The 22,052-nt window shown below is 33.6% G+C and overlaps 1 protein-coding gene across 1 annotated transcript; it reads right to left on the bottom strand.

Annotated features, from left to right (window-relative positions):
• Positions 1–9,155: 9,155 nt before the first annotated feature.
• LOC127101049 (pentatricopeptide repeat-containing protein At1g30610, chloroplastic) lies at positions 9,156–16,850 on the bottom strand. The gene is made up of 9 exons (XM_051038360.1): positions 15,803–16,850; positions 14,677–14,868; positions 14,123–14,204; positions 13,826–14,017; positions 13,083–13,196; positions 12,353–12,443; positions 12,111–12,268; positions 10,223–10,654; positions 9,156–9,633 (listed from the first exon to the last, which is right to left on the bottom strand). The coding sequence occupies exons 1-9, from the start codon at positions 16,678–16,680 to the stop codon at positions 9,223–9,225; spliced, it is 2,550 nt and encodes an 849-aa protein (XP_050894317.1). The 5' UTR covers positions 16,681–16,850; the 3' UTR covers positions 9,156–9,222.
• Between the last annotated feature and the right edge of the window lie 5,202 nt (positions 16,851–22,052).

Below are 22,052 nucleotides of genomic sequence, written 5' to 3'. Positions count from 1 at the left end.
CCCAAACATGTTACATGTGATAGTGTGGTGTAGTAGGAAGTCAACTTACAAGCAAAAACTCCTCACATTGCAAAAATCGACCCCATGTGCAAATGTTGACTTTTCCTAAAATGGCAAAAAGCAATTTACATAGCAGGACATTTCTTTGCTTATGTTTGTTCCCAACTGATGCAAGGGACCAAGACAAAGTAGTCTAAGGTGCAAGCAAGCTCAGACAGCAGCCACCCTTGTCCCCCATTGATCATCCAAAGCATGTTTCGACCCTCACCCACTTTTTTAGCAAACCTCCATCTCTTTCCCTCCAAACCCTCCACACATCTTCCCTATAAATAGGGGAAGGTGTCTCCTTCATTTTCCATGCTGAAAAAGGCCCCAAACCTCTGCTGCATATATGAACCAAAACCTCAATAACATAAATCGTATTTCTGAGTTTCAAAGAGTTTCAATCCAAAATAACCACCCAAAAACCATCATTAACCTTCACTCAAGATTTTCCAATCCCTAACTCTTCCTCCCCAAGCCTCATCTGAGTTGCGCTAAGTCTTCAAAGTCCCTCCCTGAATCGATCCCAACCAGGTAGAAATACCCATCTCCTTCACTCAAACAAGTTACCCTCTTGCTTGAAATCTTGCATTAATCATTAACCCTAACCTTATAGCTTCGATTACTCTATTTCCATCAATTAAATTTTAAATTAGGTTAACTTTGCTTTTCTATTTCGTTCATAAGAATTCCAGACTCAGAGCCACTCAATGGCTCATGAATGTGGAGGTTAGTTTATCTTTGATTGGGGAAGATGATACCATGGAAAAATCTCACTAAAAACACGTGTTTTTGGAGTTTGATTTTGGGATGATTCAAGGTTGAAGACGACCGTTTCCGTGTTTTTTAAATTTGAATATATTGGTTGTCATTCTGTGATTGGTTGAGGCGCACGTGAAAATCCATTATTTTATTATTTTTGTTATTTATTCGTATCAGCATATTTTGTTATCACAACTGGGCCATTGGCCTAGTGGGTGAGGGGATAGACTCCCCCATGACCCCAAGGCCAGGGGTTCGAGCCATGCTTGTGCACCCTGACCACATTTTTCATCTTTTATGTTATTTTATTTTTTCCATTTATTTTCTCTTTTGATTTATTTTTTACGCCTCTCATTTTTATTATTTGGAAAAAATGTTGAACATCAACCACTCTTATTTTTGTCTCTAGAATTTAATGGTGATTTTATTTATTTTATTTGGATTATTTTTATTGGACTTTTAAGGTCTTGAATATTAAGGGCCAATGAGATCTATCATTTGTCATGATGTTGGATTGGTGAGGGTTGATTGAACCTTCCTCGTTTCAAACCTCCTAATGGATAATCAAGTGTTAATCCATGGGACTTTGAATCATGGATAGGTTATCCCCACACCAACCAACTTGGATCATTTGACTTATAGATGAGGCTTAGTTGTACATTTATAGATTCATATGATACATTACCTTTTCATTTGGTTTATGCTAACTCATTAACCCTTTTATACCTCGTTTATTTATCATTTTGACTTGTTTACACTAACCATCTAACTTGCTAATATTTCATATGTTCATATAACTTGTTAAAAACTAAAATCAATCACTCAATTTTGGGTTTTATAGTCTTCTTTTTGTCAATCTATTGATAGATGTACTTGAGGTTGAACAACTTTCATTGTTGCAAATCTAGGGCAAGTTGATCCATTGATCATCTTCCTTACTTTGCATCAGTTATAAGTTATCCCTCGATGCGTCATATTTTGAATTTATTGACCTAAAGATAGATAATCCCCAAAAGTTGTCCATAACTCTAACTTTGACCTTTTAACTTTGATTACTATTAACCTTTTGTTATTGTTATTATCATTGTTATTATTGTTCTTTACTTATTATGTCATTTACATTCAAGTATTCATCATCATCATCATTGTACAAATTCATCATACACACTTTACTTTTGTTCTTTATTATTGCCATCATATAAAAACAACCAAAACATGATAAATTAAAAGACAAAAAAAAATATTTAATCACTTGGACTTAGAGGATCCCATTTAGGACCTTTTCTTGGAGCCTTTTCCATCTCTTTTGTAATGCTCTGTAAACACTTGGGTTTCATCTGTAACTTACGTTCCGATTATAAGAATGGCATCATGGCACCACCTTCGAGGGACATGTTTGTAAGACCATTATCCTTTGTTTAGCATAGGTCACACTTTTGCACACACAAGGCTTTCTCTTGGGCTACCTTACAATGAGACCCTTTTATTTCTTTGTTGGTTACTTTGCATTCATATTGCATAATCCATATTTCACAATCAAATAAACAAACCCTTGATCCAACGTCAAGCGACTTTTTCATAATCAAACTCAAAATACTTAATAACTACGATTAGTATTGTGCGCCACGAGCCTTAAGTGATGGAGAATGAGTGAGAATGGATCATTCATACCCTCACTCTGATTATCTTGGACACAAGACACTTGGCTTTTTGTCTAGAATATTCATCTTTGCCCATAGACTTTATTGCAATCTAATCACAAATTCTTTTCATAAACCTTTGTTTAAGGTAAAAACAACACAACCCATCAAACCTTATTTTTATGCCTTAGGGCACCAATCTGAAAACCCTTTTCTCAAAGGTAAAATCAACCAACACGCAAACATTTTCTACTTTGAACTACAAAGCTCTGATTCCTCATCCCCGAATGAGTGATACGTAGGCACAAGGGCCCCAATCCTTGACGAGCACTATAATAACAAAAACACCCCCTCTTTCACACATTCTTTTGAAAATTAAAAAAATGACGAGATAAATCCCCACGTACGTAAAACAACCCAAATGGTTCCCATGGAATACCATGGACGTGAGGGGTGCTAATACCTTCCCCTCGCGTAACTGACTCCCGAACCCTAATCTCGGTTGCGAGACCGATTCCTTATTCTTTTTTATAGCGCTTCTCGTTCTCTTACCTTTCCGAGGGTTTTATCGATTATTTCCCCTCGCCTCTCCGGCGGAGGAACATAAATAAAATTTGATGGTGACTCTTCTGATTTGACTTCAGTTTAGAAAGTCTGTCTGGTTTCTCGTTACCTAAACCCTGGTGGCGACAATTGTATTTTTTTTATTTTTTGTATAGAGGGTCGCGTCAGAAGGAAACATCATACATTAAATGGAATATGCCTCCTAAGGGATGAATTAAACTCAAAGCGATTGGGTGTGCAAGAGGCTGACACAATTGCATAATTTGAGGGCGCAGAATTTGAGGGTCTGTTGCACGAATTTGATGGTAGACTGATCAAAGGCTTTGACAAAAAGATTGTAGTTATGGAGCTATGTGATTGTCGGCACAAGTATTTGCAACAATCAGATGTTTATGATAATTGTGATGATAACAACATTATGATGGGAAGTCTTCATCTAAAGTAATGATCAGAGATGTTCGATCAAGACCAAGTTGTTTTATTTGTAAGATCAAGATATCAAGTAAGAATCAATAAGGACGATACCTAATGCCAAGCTGCATTTGGTGGAGCCCCTGATGATCTATGGTCAAGCAATATCCAATGATGGTGTCTGTGAAGAATTTTTATGAAGTCTCATCAATTAGAAGAAGTTAAGTCTTATATGAAATGTTGAATCAATGATAAATCAAGCAATGGATCTTGAAGTTTCAAAGATTATGAAAGAGAGGAAGAGTGAAATCTCTTTTGGTCCTTGTCTGAATAATTAGAGTATTGTAAAGATATTAGAGTAATTCTTAAATTACTAAGGTGATTCACACACTGACCTAAAAGTATTTTAAACCTTTTTAAATTTTCTAAAACACCTTAAAACCTATAAAGAAATCATCAAGGTACATGTGTGATTAACCAAAAGTGTTATAATCATTTATGAAGTATTTGTACAATACCTAATCGATTTCAGACTTAATATAATCGATCACTACTAAAAAAAAATGCAATTTTGTGAAGGAAATTAGTCAAAAAGCTAAACTCCTCATTGATTATGAGAGATTTATTGTGGAAAACTGTATATATGCTAAAATTTAAATGGATAAACATTATCGGTGAAATCTATAACGAAAATATTATGTCACAAATAATTCCTCACGAGTACCCTCTTAAATATGATTAGAGAAAATTTAGTGACAAATTTTGAGATGAACTTTATTCCTCTATAATAATCCCTCACAAATTTCCTCATAAATAATAGCTTAATTTTTTTTAATATACTAATAAATGTTTTGTTAAGATAATAAAATATTTTAATATATATAAATAAATAATTTATAAAATTAATTTTAATGACATTTGCCCAAAAAAACATAGAGATATTAATGACTTACTGACCTCTGCGCGAAAAAAATGGAGAAAAACAACAAAAACAATGAAAAAGTACCGAGTTCAGACTGATATGACGGACTCAGCAACCCATGACACCCATCACGATCTAACAAGCTTAGACCATTAGCCAACCAGGGCGAAAGACCAAGAGCGTAAGTCCAAGTTCCATGACGGGCAGACTGTCACCCCCGGTGACGCCCGTCATGGCTCCGTGATTTAGATTTTATTTGAAGAAGTCATGACGGGTAAACCGTCAACCTAGTTGACGCCCGTCATGATGTTCTGAACCAAAAGAAACGCACAAGAATTGCATATTTTCTCCACTTTCTGCCACTTACTTTTGCACACCCTACATAGTTTCTGAGCGAAAGTCAGACCTTATACTCATAATTTTGGCATCCAGGCTTGTACTAACCATAAATTTACTCTTGTGTTTATGCAATTTATTTTCTACACTTTTAAGTTATTTTTTGTTGCTATTTATATTTTTTGCCACTGCTATTGCTACTTCTCTGCATTATTATTTCAAGTTCAGCATTGTATCATATAAGAAGTCTCTCTTTAGAGCATTTTATTTATGCAAGTATTTATTTCTCTGCACTTTTCAAATTTGATTTAATTGCTAATTTTTATTATGTTTTTATCAATTACATATTATTTATTTATTTACTGCATTATGTTTGAGTAGATTATTATATGGTCTGAAACATGAGTTTTGTTTAATCAAAATGTTCATATGAAATACTTAAATAAATAATTATAATGAGAAAAATGTATGTTTTTCAATTTCTTTATAAACGATAGAAAATGTTTGTTATAAAGGTAGAAATACAAAGATGTCGTTTATGCATCTACGGGGGCGGTATCGGACTTAGAAATTTGAACGAACAATTCTAACGGTGTTCGGAAGCAAAGTTAGAATTGATCGAGAATATACTTAAATTTTCCATTTTGAAATATTAGATTTGAAAAGTAAAAACTTACTACAAAAGTAGAAGGTAGAGATACGGGTTACGTATCAAAAAAGCGGAACCAGTATCCGACACCGATATTTAAACAATTAATTTCAAGGTAGTGAAAGCATCTTAAAATTAATTGAGGAATTAATTTCAACTTTACAAGAATTTTAGATATATTAATTTCACAGCGAAATCTGGGTTTTAACGTATTTAGGAATTCAATGACGGACAAGCGAAAGCAGACGTCGTCATTAGTTGAATATTTTCTACATATAAATTTGTATTCTCATTATAATAAACAGTTGCATTAATTTAAACTGATTAATTTTCTACCTTAATTTGTATGAATAGAATTGACAGACAGGAGACAATGTTTCGGTCTCTTACATGTTATCTGATTAATTTAAACTGATTTACTATTTTATTTATCTTTTTGCTAAAACCAACTACTCGTATAACTTTAGCTAAACACAGTAATAATAGATAACGGTAATTGTTAATTAGTTTCTATGAGATTTGACAATCTTTTATATTAAACCGATAAAATCATGCACTTACGGCCTATCAATGTTGTTCGTTCAACACTTGTGATCATTCTCAATTCAACATCAATTGTTAATCACCACAAGAGATAACCATTATCACTGATTTTGCTCATTCTTAAAAAACGACTTAAGAGGAATTTTTGTTTTTCGTTATGTATTTTAATCGCAATTTTAAACTTCACTGTGTCTAAGAACACCAACGTTTGGAAATTAGTTCATTTTATCCATTTGATATGCCAAAGTCATGTTCTTTTTCTATATCAAAGAAATCATCACATCACTATCTCTTGGTTATTGTCATCTACATGTTGTCGAACATTTTCTAGCGAATCTTGTGTTGGCGTATTATGTGGCACATTTAAAAAATTAGAGCTAGATATTGTGGCCAAAAGGAATGTGGTCGTGTTATATCCAGGCCGAGGGATAAATGTAACTCGGCCACATTATGAGAGAAGGCCTAAGTGCATAATGGTAACTATTAGATGTGAACAATCGAAAGTTTTGTCCAAGACATGTCATTCTTTGTGTCATATCTTAACTCTTGTAAGCCATTCACTAGAAATGAGAAGTTTGAAACTCCCTCTTATTATCTACATTGATGCGGGTAACATCATTATCACTTGTAAACTATGGATGACTATAATCACGGCCATAATCTATTGAACAAATAATTCTAAACATAATAAAGGGGTGATTTGTATATATAAAAGATTAAAACTTTAAATAAGATAAAATTTTATTTAAAAACATTTATGAAGAATAGATAAAAGAAAAAGTAGGTTAAAAAATAAACATGATAAAAATAAAAAAGATAAAGAAAAAAAAAAAGATTCACCAATAACCAAACTACTTAGACTACTTAAACTGCGTCGAATCTATAAGAAGAACTCCTTGACATTTCACTAACAACCAAATTTTCAAGATATATTTAACTTGTATCATTTACAAATTTCAAAGATATTTCCTTTTAGTTTATAACGAGATAAATAAGATACTACCATATTTACTCATCACTTATAGAGTAAAATAATTTTATATTATCAACCAATCATTATCATTTATCCCACCACTTCATACTATAATTTTTAAGTTAATGGTATGATATAATTAGATGATGAATTTCTATCAAATGAAAATGTGAAATTATTTTATAATGTCGGTTCGTACTCATTAAACTCTAATCATATTTAATTTTATCATCTTTCGTGTTGCAATAAAAAGTTTATCACTTTTTAAAGGTAAGAAGTAAGGATACATAGAAGAAAACTTATTAAAGCATATATATATATATATATATATATATATATATATATATATATATATATATATATATATATATATATATTAAGATGCTTTAATAGGTTTTCTTCTTTACATCCTTACTTTTTACCTTTAAAAAAATGATAAACTTTTTATTGCAACATGGCGGATGATAAAATTAAAGAATATGATTAGAGTTTAATGAGTAGCTACCGGCATTATATGTAACGACAAAAATTGAGTATTGTTTAGCTATATTTAAGGATGATAATGGATAGGGTTTTGGCAGAGTATTATAATATTTGTTCCCATATTCGAAATTTTAAAAATTCTCGTACCCAAACCCATATCCGCATGGGTGTCAATGGCTATACTCGTTCCCGTATCTCGTGGGTATCTAAATATCCATACATATTCGTTACCCGCACTTATAGTCAAAATAAATCGATCAATCATGAAATATCAAATATTTTAACATTTTTTTAACAACATTTAAAAAAATTCAAATTTTATTATTGAATTATAAAATAAACAATCATTTATATTAAAATATGTGATACTTTATAATAATATTTTTAAAAAAATTGATAGATATGCATTTTTATATATTAATATAAATAATAATATATAAATATATATTGTGCGGGTATGAGATGGATTGAGTATTAAGTTGTCTGGACTCGCACACACCCGTTTATTTCAATGGATATTTATCTGTGCACAAGTCCGAATCCATTTTACGAAATTTTTAATGTTGTGAATATTTTTTAAGGATATACAGTGGATATGGGCCAAATTATTCCAACCATATTTGAATCGATATAGTATTTTGCTTTGTTAAATAAACTTCAATATTTTTAATTTAAAATAAAAGGTTTTAGTTTGTAAGATAAACATCAATACTTTTTCTTGGAAAAAAAATGAAAGATTTTGGTTTGTAACATAAACATCAATACTTTTAATGGAAAATTAAGAATTTTGTACACATTTTAAAAGATAAATGACCTAACTGTGACTAAATTGTAAAATAAAAACTATAAAGGACCACAAAAAAATTCTGCTTATAACTAAAATATGGATATGGAAGTGGTGACTAGATTGTTTGTTACACTTCTAGTGATGTTCTCACAACTTGATGTAAAATCAATAATGCTCTTAAAACACTTAAAATATATACATATTTTGGTATTTTGTAAGTGAATTATCCTCAATTTATTAAAAATTAATCAGAAATATATTTCTCAATTATTTTTTAACAAAATAGGTGGATGTGTCCAAAAATATACTTTCTAACTAAATTTTAATTCAGTTTTGTTTTACTTAGTTTTATCCCAAATGCCAGATCTTTCAAAACGACATTTAAAAGAAACATGAGTTTAAAGGTTAATGCTTTCTTTTCTAACAGGGTAAAAGAAGAAAATTCATTGAGATGTAGAATCAAATCCTACTAAAAATTTAGATATTTAACGAGTCTGCCTATGACCTATAACTATATTATACACACCCACAACACTATCGGCAGTAGAAGATGATTAACACACACTAGCATTTAAAATCCTAAATATTGAAGCTTCTAGATCCTTAAAGTTTGCTCATCTTATCCTTTATTAACTGCTATGATTCACTAGTTGGCACACAACTCCTGTTTGTTTCTAGAACTCGGTTTAATTAAAACTAGTATTTTCAGAATTAGGCAAAAACAGATTTTAAATTCCGAAATATACTTTCCGATTAATTTTTGAGAAAATAAAGAATTTTCCAAATGTGTTTTGATGTGCATTACTTAAGTCTGAAAAATATATTTTTGAAATTTTAAAAAGCAATTTCGAATTTCTAAAAATTAGCTCTTCACCACTGGGAAGTGCAACCTCTAGTGATGCGTAGAAGTTTGGATAATAGGTATTTCTTCAAATTTTAAATATGGAAATAAATATTACTAACCTAGACCCTGCTTTTTGTGAGTGTAGTAATACTAGCTCACTACCAAGAGAAGTGGCATTAGCAAACTTGCATGGGATGCATTTGATAAAAAAGCTTTCATTAGATTTATAGATGGGTTTTATATTACAAAATTTAGGATACAAATGTTCACCTAGTGTTGGTTACTCCCCGTTTGTTTTCTAATGCAAATACATTGCTTGCTGAATCCATGTAAGCTACATTGTGATGAGTGTCAAAACATAATTCTTTGCATGATTGAATTAAGCACACAAGCGCTGGATTAGGCACGCTATTGTTGGAAATTACATTGCTAGCTGCATTCATTAGTCTAACAAGTGTATCCTTATGAAAGCGTTGAGAATTTTCTTTCAATAGATTCAACCATGACAACTTCGAAAATGGTTGCATGTCTTTTGGTGTGTTATTGGTGATGCATTTAAGAGCAACAACATAATCATCCTTCTCGAGCTTTGTACAAAACCTCTCCTTGATTAGAGAAACTGGTGGAACTCTATCTGTAGCAGCCAAGTGCTTCCATGTTATCTCTAATGGCTCTTCCTGAAAACAAAGTAAGGTTCCACTTGTCAGTGAAATGATCTCAAATTTCCTGATAAAGTTTGACATCTATTATTTAGTTAGTCTCTATCAAGAAGGATAAAGTAATAGCTAAGATTTTATAACAGCATAGTGAAACAATTCAAGTCAAAAGTGTACTTACACCAGATACGAGGATAATATGTCAATCATTACATACAGAGATGTATAACGCGACGATGAATCAAACATGACATATCCATACTGATACAAGGAAGCAGCACAAACTACACATGTATGTAAATTTGGATATCATAAAATAGAGTAACTCAAAACATCTTGTTTATATTTTTATAATCATTTCTTCTGTCTAAAAACCTCATTCAAATTAACATTGACAGGCAAAAAAATTGAAGTGTATAGCAAGAAAATGCCAGAGTCCATTTTTGTTTTCATCCTCTATATGCTTAAACAATATTTTATTGATATTTACTCTTGCCATATTAAGTATAAATCCCAAACTAACATATGCCCAAAGTAAGATTCTCAGCATATCATAAAAGGATCATTCATAAAATCAATGAATATGGAGAAAAAGCAATAGAAAGGTCACCTTTCCAGCTCTTGAAGCCTTCAGTATCATACGAAGATGCCGTTTTGGATTGAAGTGATAACCATGGTACAACATCCTCTGGTAAACATAGTCAAAACAATCCCATCTTTTCTCTGCAGCACATGCATCTAACATAGTATTGAATGTGTATATATCTGGTATCACTCGCATTTTGTAATCATCTTTATTACTGAGATAATTTGTGTTTTCCAACATTCGCTCAAATAACTCTTTAGCTTCTTGAAACATCCCATGTTTAACATAAGCCTTAAGCATTATGTTGTAAGTCACCAAATTTGGAGCACAATTTTCCTTCATTTTCTCGAAAATGTAAGCTCCATCTTGAATATTTCCAGAGTCTAGACTTGCTTGCATCAAGCCAGTGTAGGTCACTACCAGGGGTTTACTTGCAACTTTACATATCTTGTCTATCTGTCAAAGGATGAGCAATTTTATTAGTGGCAAGCCTTTTAAGTTCTACAAATACCCTAGTACACTAGAATGAACTTATTTTTTATAATGATCACAACACTTCTTTTTAACGAACAATAACATTGGTCCAATTAACTTATGTCAACTGAAGTTATAATCAGATACATCACACTCCCCTGAAACACTTATACTGAGGCAGTAACACTGATATTCGTGTTGTTTGGAGTACAGTAGTTGATATAAAGTGGAATAATTACGGAAGTTACACAGATATATACTACTCCCAACAATCTCTCTAGTATTATCCTTTTTAATCTTATCTCGTCCAGTCTTGTAGGTATAAAATTCCATGAAATTAAACCTCTATCAATCAGACTCAGATGCAATTCTTCCAAAAAGTCTTAACTCCTAAGCTTTTCTCTTTTGTTTTCTTATTTAATCTGAACAGCTCCTTGCTCAAACATTTTCACAGATCAATTCAAGGACGTGCAATAACATTTTAGTTACTTGGTGTTGCATGGGTATGTGGATGGTGTGACAGTGGAACAGCAACTATTGCATTATCCGGTAGCATCTGTTCTGTTTGTTCGGCATTACCTCTGCAAGATAACATATGGCTGACGCATTCATATGTGAGGGAGTTATGTACTGTTAGGGGTAAGGGGGTGTTTGGGAAATAGGGTCATTCCTGCTTTGCATTAAAGAGAATTTAAACTATATGGCTTGAGAAAAATATACAAGTCATCCAAAAAATATAGCCAGGATCTACACCCTAAATTAGATCAAGAACTTTTTAGCACCGATGTGCTGACACGTGTAACTTGTAGGGACCAACTTAAAGAGTTTACTCTGAAAAATCAAGGTCATTTCAATAAAAAGTGGAAAGGATCAAGTATTTAATTTGAATTGCTCAAGGGCCCTGTTGACTTTGTGAAATTACTTTTTGTTTTCATTTTCTAGAATGTGTTAACTTCCTGATAAAAATGAGACTCTTAAAAGTGAATCATTGTGATGGACAGAAGATAAAATACAAGCCAGGGATGCTTTATTTTAAGAACATAACGAAAATAGATCTTTTGACTTTTTTCATTGTTTCCCGGAAATAAATCACTACAAGATTCTATTTTCTCTTTATTAACAAGTAAACTAACATATAAAAAAATAAAAAATAAAAAATAAAAATAGGAAGTGTTTTCACAAAGTAAACAGGTTCTAATGTCATAGTACTGCTATTTCACCTTTTGGATGTTCTTTCATATTTTAAGATTCTTTAAGCTCCGACTTTTAGGTAGGTGTTGTGTTACTAGGCCTTGTTGCAATTTTAATTATATATCATCAACCTATTAATGAACTAACAACGTTGAATGAAAATGACATTTGCGTTAATATATCTATCCGTTCCTTCCCCCACTCTTTCAGAAAAGCAACTGAGAAAAAATATTAACAACAAAACCACCTGCATCAGTGCCTCTTGACTTCTTCCGGCTGCACAGAGGCATCTAGCTAGATCATAATAAAGAGAAGCAGAACCAACGATTCCACGTCTTTCCATTTCATTGACAGACGACATAGCCTCATCAATTTTTCCCTCTTTCCAAAATGTATTCACAAGAACTGCACATAACAGGAGAAGATCAAGATAACAATTTCGTGATGTCATTAGGTGATTCACATGTATGTGAAAATAAATGAGAATACCTCTATACGTCAATGGATTAGGAATAGAAGATTTCTTTAGTTTTTTAAAAAATTCATGAACCAAGTTGTACTTGCCACATGAAAACATCACCTGTTCAAGTATTACAAAAATTTGTAAATTATGTGCAATTCAACATTCATTCATAGATGCAACTGCATTTGTAGTTTTCCTGTTCTTCCATGGAATCAGAGTTTCCCAATTGTAATATGATTCGACTCAACCAGAGTAGGAACATTGTCCTAAATCTTGTAAATATGTCTAATATAATGGGCTGTACTATTCTCTCCATTTTTTTCCTTTTTTCTTAAAGCAAAATTTGAATAACTATTTTTCAGTTAAGTAACTCCTTAGAGTTAATTGACTAGTTTAGCTGCTTATTATTTTCTCTTCTTTGCTCTGTGATCTGCTGTTTTTGAAAGTATTGTCTCCTACTCTTTGTACTCACAATTTATAACAGAATCCTTATGTTCTTAAACTTAAAAAGTACAATAATAAAAGTAAAACAGCCCACTTTAATCCTTAGACTGACTAAAATAGTTTGCTATATATCAGGACTGGATAGAACATAGATAGAAGCATGGTCCTGAATAGAATATTATGGCGAAAGTTGATCCATGTAGCCGACCCCACTTAGTGGGATAAGGCTTGGTCGTTGTTGTATATATCAGGACTCATTCAAAATATACAAATGTAACAAAAAATCATACAAACACTAGAGGCAACTACTACCTCCATAACTAGGCCGTATGTTGCAGCAGAAGGTTGTATGTTCTGCTTCTTTAACTGCTGTAATACCCAAAATGCTCCTTCCCACTGTTTACCGTTAACGCATGCATTAAGGACCTGCAAATGCAATTGATATATAAAATACAAATTCATGCCTTAATTGTGAAACTGAGCAACTACGAAAGGTACTTTTTACAAGAAAAAAAACACATTTTTTCAAATAGAACCTGAAACTGAGAAGGAAAGTAATTATTCAACCAATTAAGGGTATGGGAGACCCTGCCCTTAATAGCATAGATAAGATTTATAAATAAATAAATAAATAAAATAAAATAAAAATAAAAATATAGAAGCATGATGCCTTTTAAGCAACTTTGGATGCCAAAAGTCACTCAGGAAAACAGGATGATGGTGGATCATCCAAACCTTCCAGGGCAATTCAAAGGATAAAAAGAAGAAGAAAAAACAAATTTGATGTAACAAGCAAATGATGGATAAAGAGAAAGTATTTTAATTGATCATAAAAAACTATTAATTTTGAGACCAATCAAGGATTAGCTGCATGAAAATGGTTTTTCCTGTTAGAATATCTATTCTTGGACTTTAACCCACACATTCAGAAAGCTGAAATGTCTGACCCCAAACCAATCCATTTCAATCTAGAAGTGGCCTCCAATTCCAAAGGCATGGTATGGAACAACTATCTCTTGAAACATCTAAAACCAAGTTCCATTCTAACAACTTACTGCATTATAAACTATGATATCGGGTTCCAGCCTTAGGTCCCAGTTCTCAAATATCCCTTTATTGAACTTTTTCTTTGGTGGAGATCGCATAATATCAATCACATCAAAGAGCTGCTTCATGTGTCCAGCTTGCCCAAGAGTAACAGCAATACTATGATAAGCCACTAAGTCAGGATATGTGGACATTTGTTGCTGGAAGAGAAGGAAAGTGTTAGTCAAGTTATCTGCATTCCTACGTCAAGTTATTTAACATATATTTTACTAAAATTGAGCATGTTGCACTGATAAAAGCATTGCCTGCATTGCATGAAATACATTTAGTGCTTCCACAGGTCTCCTCAACTTCCCAAGTGCGTCAAGTGCAGCATCGTATACATGCCTAATGTCAGAAAGTAGCATATTAACGACTACTTCAAACAAAACAAAACAAAAAAGGGAAAAAGTCCATTCATTAGCAAGCAATAAGACTTTAGATGTTAAAAGGTTCCATTAGGTTTTCTGAAAAATCAATCTTACACACCACTGAATAACAACATTATAGGTACTACATTGATAATATACATACAAAACTTCATATCAATCAAATGTAGTTTTCTACTCCAATATATGTCAAAATCAAAGTATAATATGGTTTTCAAATAAAAAGAACTCCACCTTTTGACCAGACGTGTCTAGTTTTTTAAATCTATAACTTGGCATGGAAGATAAACTGGATAGTTATACATAGTTCGACAATAGAGTTGATTAAAATTACTTTAGAGCATATTTATTCATATAAGTATATATAGGTGCCTATTGATTTGCCAATCAGATGGCAGTCATACTAAGACTACAACAGGCTACTCAAGTACCTCGGCTTATGGGACTGGAAACGCTCACGCGTTTGAAGCCATTCAATGACTTGTATCACTCGCTGCCAGTTTCCGAGATTTCCTAAGATTGTGATAAGCCTTCGTATAGAATAGTCGCTAAATTTGAGCTTTGCACTTCTGATCATCTTAGAAAACATCCATTCAGGTAAATTGATATCTACACCGTTCAGCCTGTTTGAGTAATGGTCAACAAGACAAGAAAGGAACACTTCACCATGAATAAAGTAGTAATGAAAAAAATTTATAAAATCACATTGAGAATAATTGGATTGTAAAATTAGGGCGGAAAGAAAAGAAATAATAAATTCCCCATGTGAAACAGCGGCTGCCAAGAAGATATCTGTAATATCTATTCAGCTTTACTAATGTTGAAGAAGGAATTTAACAAGAAGGAAGAAACACGCAGATATTGGAAAAAAAAGGCAGTGGAACCCAACTTTACTACGAATACTGTTAAGAAGTAAATATTCATGAGGCAATCAAGATGCATTAATTGAACCATTATTTTGCTTCATAAATTTTGATGAGCACATCAAAAGTTGGGTAGGGTGTCCTTCCCGTATGAAATATACAACTTCTTTTGCATTCTTTTTCTCACCGCTTTAATTAAGTGCTAACAGTCTCACAGATGCAGAGACAAATAACGCTTTATCACAAAGCTCTCATGAATAGTATAATAGTAGAAAATGAAAGGTTCACAAATAACAAGTCTGAACCAGATTGAGAATTATCCAAAGACAGATGCTATATGTAAGAAGTGAACTCTAAGGATTATAAATCCACATATCACCATCTTACAAGTCACATTTAATGCAAAATGAACTTCAAAATAAGTAGCGCTTAGGCAAAGGCCTAACCGGTTCAACTATAATAGTACAATTTATATGGAAGACCAAGCCAATAAAGTGCAATGTGAAGAAGCTTCTAGAAGAATAAATTTACATAAAAAACAGAAAATGAGTACGAAGCCAAGCAATCATAGACCTCAGATCAAGTAATGAGACAGACACTAAGCATCATTTGTAGATTGCTTCAATTGTTCCCTAAGGTGACATTTTAATAAAAATTGTTCACAAAACAATGAAAGAAGGAATAAAGTACATACTGTTTGGCTAGCTTCTGAATTCTCTCTTCCATTTCTTTATGCGAAAAGTGTGCCTTAGTGATAACATTGTTTGGGTCCTCAAGATTCTTAAATGCTGCTCGGTCCACCTCCAAGTTATCAGAATCATAACCCCTATTATGAAAACGCTTGATATTTCCATTAGATCGTCCATTTCTATTGGTCAAACTCTGAATTTCACCATATCTTTTACCAGGACCTCTATCCATAGCTTTTTTTCTATCTACAAAATTATCACCACCAAGGATTTTACCCTTTCTACTGTGAACAAACTCTTGTTCTGACATCTTTGAAGAATTTAAATCATAAGCGACTCCCCGTCCGCCACTCAAATTAGACCTAATTATGTTGTTGCTTATCCCTCCACTTCTAATTTTCACTTGACTCTTAATCACACTGCTGTCATCAAATTTTGGCTCTAAACTACGACTCTGGTGCTGGTTCCTCTCTTTCCCGCCATATTCATCCCTAAACTCTTTAATAGGTTTTCCTCTAGCATTACCATTACCGTAACTTTTGGAAGAGCCTTCATCGTCTTTCTTATAAATTTTGGTTCCAACTCTTTTAAAATTTCTAACATGATTTCCTTCATATACCTTTTTTGGTGTCTCGCTAACCCTAACAGTTTTGGCAGATTCCATAGCCTTCAAATATTCATCAAAGGATGGTTTAAATTCCAATTCCTTGTGAAGAAGATGGTCAGAATTAGAAGCATACTTCATTGAAACCATGACTGGACTAAAATTGAGTTTTGGAGCATGGGAGACGAAAAAGGGTCTGGAAGAGAAGGAATTGGCAGCATAGTGGAAAGAAGAAGAAGCGGTGAAGTTGCTGTTGAATTCAAAGGCAATAACTACCATCTTGGGTGTTAGTATATTGGTCAAGCAGTAGAAGGTTCAAGAGTTACGAGAGACGAACGGAACTGCATCCTTCGCTGGAGTGATGCAATGCAAATCAGCATGCTATGTCAAAATATCAGCTTCGTTATCCTCTTGTGCCTAAATCCCCCAAAACGTGTGTTTTTTTTATCATGTATAAAAAAATAGGAAAAGCAAAGCAAAATTCGAAGATTTTTTTTAAATAATCATATTTTTTTTTAAAAATTCAAAAATAACCATAATTTTAAAAAAATTACAAAAATGGACACTTTTTTGCCCTAAAGGCACATGGGCGTCACCCTAGATGGCGCCTACCCTTTAGTTGGAGGACAAGTCGCCACTAGGAGTGGCGCCTACTCCTAATGTTTTTTTTTTTAAAAAAAAATTGCTTTTTTTTAATTTTTTTTAATATGTTTTTAATTATTTTTTAAATTTTTTAAAATCTTTTTTAACTTATTTTAAATTTATTAATTTATATTTATTAGGGTCACACACAAAGGACGGATTGATGAGAGATAGAATAATTAAGGAACATCGTAAGGTACGGTGTACTTAAGTAGAATACGAAATATGGTAAGGTACCAAATACTTAAGTGATTTTGGCATTTTATGAGATATGGGCCAAAATGCACTTAAGTGGCCTTTTTGACTTGAAGCCCACACAAGTGGTTCTATAAATAGAATCCCTTGGGTAGAAGCATTCTAATAAACTGAGACAGAAAACACAACTGAAGAGTTGGAATTTCGTATCTCTCTCTCACTCAAAGCCTTCATTCATAACAGCTAGCACTGCGATTGAAGGAATCCGTTCGTGTGGACTGAGTAGAGACGTTGTCATCGTTCAACGTTCGTGATCGCCCCGTGGATCTGTATCAAAGGTTTTGATCATTATCAGAAATCTGCACCAAAGGTTTGAATCGCCACAAGAGGTAACGAGACTCGTCGGACAATAATATCCTCAAGAAGATCTCGTCTAGGTGAGGTCTTCGTATTATCCCAACAAGGAAGGCTCCATGGGGATTCTACTACACAACTCTCGAGTCCAGGGTTCTAACAAGGTTCTCAGAGTCATAGATCGAGGTTGGAAATATTACTGTAAGATAGTAATACGTCCAAGTGATCTCATCTGATTGGGGCTTCCGTATTAACCCAACAAGTCTGAAACTTCGTAGGTTAATACTACATAACCGCCTGATAGAGTGGGTTAAAAGGTCCCTAGAGTCATTGATCCAACTTGAAAAATACTATCATCGTGAAGAAGACTCGTCGGACAATAATACCTCAAGAGAATCTACTCTAAGCGGGGTCTTCGTATCGTCCCAACAAGGAAGACTCCTTGTGGGCGTCCACTACACAACCACCAACTTAATCTTATGGTTTTTCTCAGACTCGGGTAGAGAGTATATCTCACAAAGTGTCAATCATCAGAGATCCCCAAATAAGACATAATCAATCAACCACAACACAATAACCACAACAGAATAATAATAACAGAATAAAGATAACAAACAAACAAGGTTAACACTCAATACAGAAACTGAACTAAGTTAGGCTTGACTCTCTCTTTCTTGGAGCAAATAAGTCCCCAGCAGAGTCGCCATCTGTTCTATCTCAAAAAATATGATTCCTTGCGATGGTCGCGGAAAATAGTTCGAACAGAGTCGCCACCGAACTTTATTTATTCCAATGAAGGAATAGGAAAATATCGATAAAACCTTTAGAAAATAGAATGATGGTCGTCGCAACCATATTCGGGTTCAGGAGATGATTACGCAAGGGGAAGGTATTAGCACCCCTCACGTCCGTTGTACTCAACGGGAACCTTTTAGTTTAATTTGCAATTTGAATGTTAATTTATGTTGTTTGTTTTCTTCGAGTGAATAAAGGACTGAAAATAGAGATGAATGGAAACTTCAGAAGGGGGAAAAAGGGAGGTTTTTTATTAGTGTGCTCACCAAGATCTCGCAATCTCGTGCCTACGTATCCTTATAATGCAATAAGGAAATCAGAGCATTCGTAGTTCGGGGAACTACGGTTGGTTGGTGTCTTTTAGCGAACAACTGTTTAGGTCGTGTTCTAAAGGCTAAAAGTCGGTTTGTCTACTCTCGGCGGAGGCTTAAGCACTAGTTTGTTGTGCGCATTAGAAAGGATTAAACAGTGTTCTTTCTAAAAAGAATTTTGGTCACACGGGGGTGACAAGTTGAATTAATATGTTTGATGTTTTGTTTGATTGGTTTCGATCGCACGGGGGCGAGGAAAGATAGATTTGATGTGTTGAGATATTTTGTTGGATGACGGTTACTCGGATAGTCGAGTAAAACAACTCGTATCCTAATAGTCGGGGAGAGGAATCGAAGGCTCTAGACCATCTCCTTTTTCATCCTTAATTGTAAAAGGAATTTGATGATAGTTAAGGTGTTTTTGAACGGATGATGAATACTCGGATAGTCGAGTAAGACAACTCGTATCCTAATATTCGGAAAAGGAAATATAAGACTCTAGACCACTTTCTTTTTCATTTGAGTGATTATGAAAATAGGTTTGTGTATTGTTGATATATTTTAGAATAAACGACAAGCGCTCGAATGGTTGAGTAAGAGAACTCATATCCAAGCATTTAAGGAGAGGAATCGAAGGCTCAAGACCATCTCCTTTTTTCGTATAGTTTATTGTGAAAATGATTTGATTAAGTTATAAGTTAGTGGAAAAATGACAATTGTCTGACTAACCGAGTAAGAGAACTCGGATTCAATCAATTGAGGAGAGAAGTTGAAGGCTCAAAATCATCTCCCTTTTCATTTTGTTATTATGAAAATAATTTGATTTAATCTTGGTTAAGGTTTGTAAAGAAACAACGATTGTCTAACTGACCGAGTAAGAAAACTTGTATTCAAACAATCAAGGAGAGGAGTTAAAGGCTTAAAACCATCTCCCTTTTCATTTCGTCATCATGAGAATAAATTGATTTAATTGTGTTTAGGTGATTTAGCAATGACAATTATTTGACTAATCGAGTAAGAGAACTCGTATTCAAATAATCGAGGAGAGGAGTTGAAAACTCAAAACCTTCCCCCTTTTCATTCCCAAATGAAATGGTATTTAATTGTGATTAAGTATTTTAATTGAGTTTGAATGAAAATACTCGATGCGTGATTGAGGTTTTAAATTTGCATTTGTGGATAAATTGTATTATTTTAGTGTATCAATCATCTAATCGATTAACTAATAACCAAATAGGTCTCATTGTAAGAAAGCCCAAGAGTAAGCTATGTGAGGTTGATGGCGATGCTTAAAAGCGATCAACTTACAAAGGCGTTTGGAAATGGGCTTGAGGTTAAATCAAGAATTGTGTGATTTTTAATGGTTTAACAATGGTTTTGAATTGAATGGGCTTAGCTTGAGAATAATTGAAATGGTGGTAAATAAATTGATCAATATCTAATTACCAGAGTTAATTTATTAAAATTCGATTAAATCATTTATTTAATATAATAAAAAAAATTATCAAAATTATTTGAATTAAATCAAATATTCAAGATAGTTAAAATTAATTATGAAAAGGGAGATGACGAAATGAAAAGGGAGATGGTTTTAAGCCTTTAATCCTCTCCTCGATTGTTTGAATACAAGTTTTCTTACTCGGTCAGTTAGACAATCGTTGTTTCTTTACAAACCTTAACCAAGATTAAATCAAATTATTTTCATAATAACAAAATGAAAAGGGAGATGATTTTGAGCCTTCAACTTTTCTCCTCAATTGATTGAATCCGAGTTCTCTTACTCGGTTAGTCAGACAATTGTCATTTTTCCACCAACTTATAACTTAATCAAATCATTTTCACAATAAACTATACGAAAAAAGGAGATGGTCTTGAGCCTTCGATTCCTCTCCTTAAATGCTTGGATATGAGTTCTCTTACTCAACCATTCGAGCGCTTGTCGTTTATTCTAAAATATATCAACGATACACAAACCTATTTTCATAATCACTCAAATGAAAAAGAAAGTGGTCTAGAGTCTTCTATTCCCTTTTCCGAATATTAGGATACGAGTTGTCTTACTCGACTATCCGAGTATTCATCATCCGTTCAAAAACACCTTAACTATCATCAAATTCCTTTTACAATTAAGGATGAAAAAGGAGATGGTCTAGAGCCTTCGATTCCTCTCCCCGACTATTAGGATACGAGTTATTTTACTCGACTATCCGAGTAACCGTCATCCAACAAAATATCTCAACACATCAAATCTATCTTTCCTCGCCCCCGTGCGATCGAAACCAATCAAACAAAACATCAAACATATTAATTCAACTTGTCACCCCCGTGTGACCAAAATTCTTTTTAGAAAGAACACTGTTTAATCATTTCTAATGCGCACAACAAACTAGTGCTTAAGCCTCCGCCGAGAGTAGACAAACCGACTTTTAGCCTTTAGAACACGACCTAAACAGTTGTTCGCTAAAAGACACCAACCAACCGTAGTTCCCCGAACTACGAATGCTCTGATTTCCTTATTGCATTATAAGGATACGTAGGCACGAGATTGCGAGATCTTGGTGAGCACACTAATAAAAAACCTCCCTTTTTCCCCCTTCTGAAGTTTCCATCCATCTCTATTTTCAGTCCTTTATTCACTCGAAGAAAACAAACAACATAAGTTAACATTCAAATTGCAAATTAAACTAAAAGGTTCCCGTTGAGTACAACGGACGTGAGGGGTGCTAATACCTTCCTCTTGCGTAATCATCTCCTGAACTCGAATATGGTTGCGACGACCATCATTCTATTTTCTAAAGGTTTTATCGATATTTTCCTATTCCTTCATTGGAATAAATAAAGTTCGGTGGCGACTCTGTTCGAACTATTTTCCGCGACCATCGCAAGGAATCATATTTTTTGAGATAGAACAGATGGTGACTCTGCTGGGGACTTATCTGCTCCAAGAAAGAGAGAGTCAACCCTAACTTAGTTCAGTTTCTGTATTGAGTGTTAACCTTGTTTGTTTGTTATCTTTATTCTGTTATTATTATTCTGTTGTGGTTATTGTGTTGTGGTTGATTGATTATGTCTTATTTGGGGATCTCTGATGATTGACACTTTGTGAGATATACTCTCTACCCGAGTCTGAGAAAAACCATAAGATTAAGTTGGTGGTTGTGTAGTGGACGCCCACAAGGAGTCTTCCTTGTTGGGACGATACGAAGACCCCGCTTAGAGTAGATTCTCTTGAGGTATTATTGTCCGACGAGTCTTCTTCATGATGATAGTATTTTTCAAGTTGGATCAATGACTCTAGGGACCTTTTAACCCACTCTATTCGGCGGTTATGTAGTATTAACCTACGAAGTTTCA

The sequence above is a fragment of the Lathyrus oleraceus genome, chromosome 7 (assembly GCF_024323335.1).
Source record: "Lathyrus oleraceus cultivar Zhongwan6 chromosome 7, CAAS_Psat_ZW6_1.0, whole genome shotgun sequence".
Classification (NCBI taxonomy): domain Eukaryota; kingdom Viridiplantae; phylum Streptophyta; class Magnoliopsida; order Fabales; family Fabaceae; genus Lathyrus; species Lathyrus oleraceus.
This window is presented reverse-complemented; position numbering and strand designations above follow the sequence as displayed.

What these genes read in the sequence shown, in the direction of transcription:
- LOC127101049 (XM_051038360.1), bottom strand. Translation starts at nt 16,680, where the DNA reads ATGGTAGTTATTGCCTTTGAATTCAACAGCAACTTCACCGCTTCTTCT. An exon ending in CATACGGCCTAGTTATGGAG is followed by an intron (nt 12,444 to 13,082) that starts GTAGTAGTTGCC and finishes ATACTTGAACAG; the next exon opens with GTGATGTTTTCATGTGGCAA. An exon ending in TAATCCATTGACGTATAGAG is followed by an intron (nt 12,269 to 12,352) that starts GTATTCTCATTT and finishes TGTTATGTGCAG; the next exon opens with TTCTTGTGAATACATTTTGG.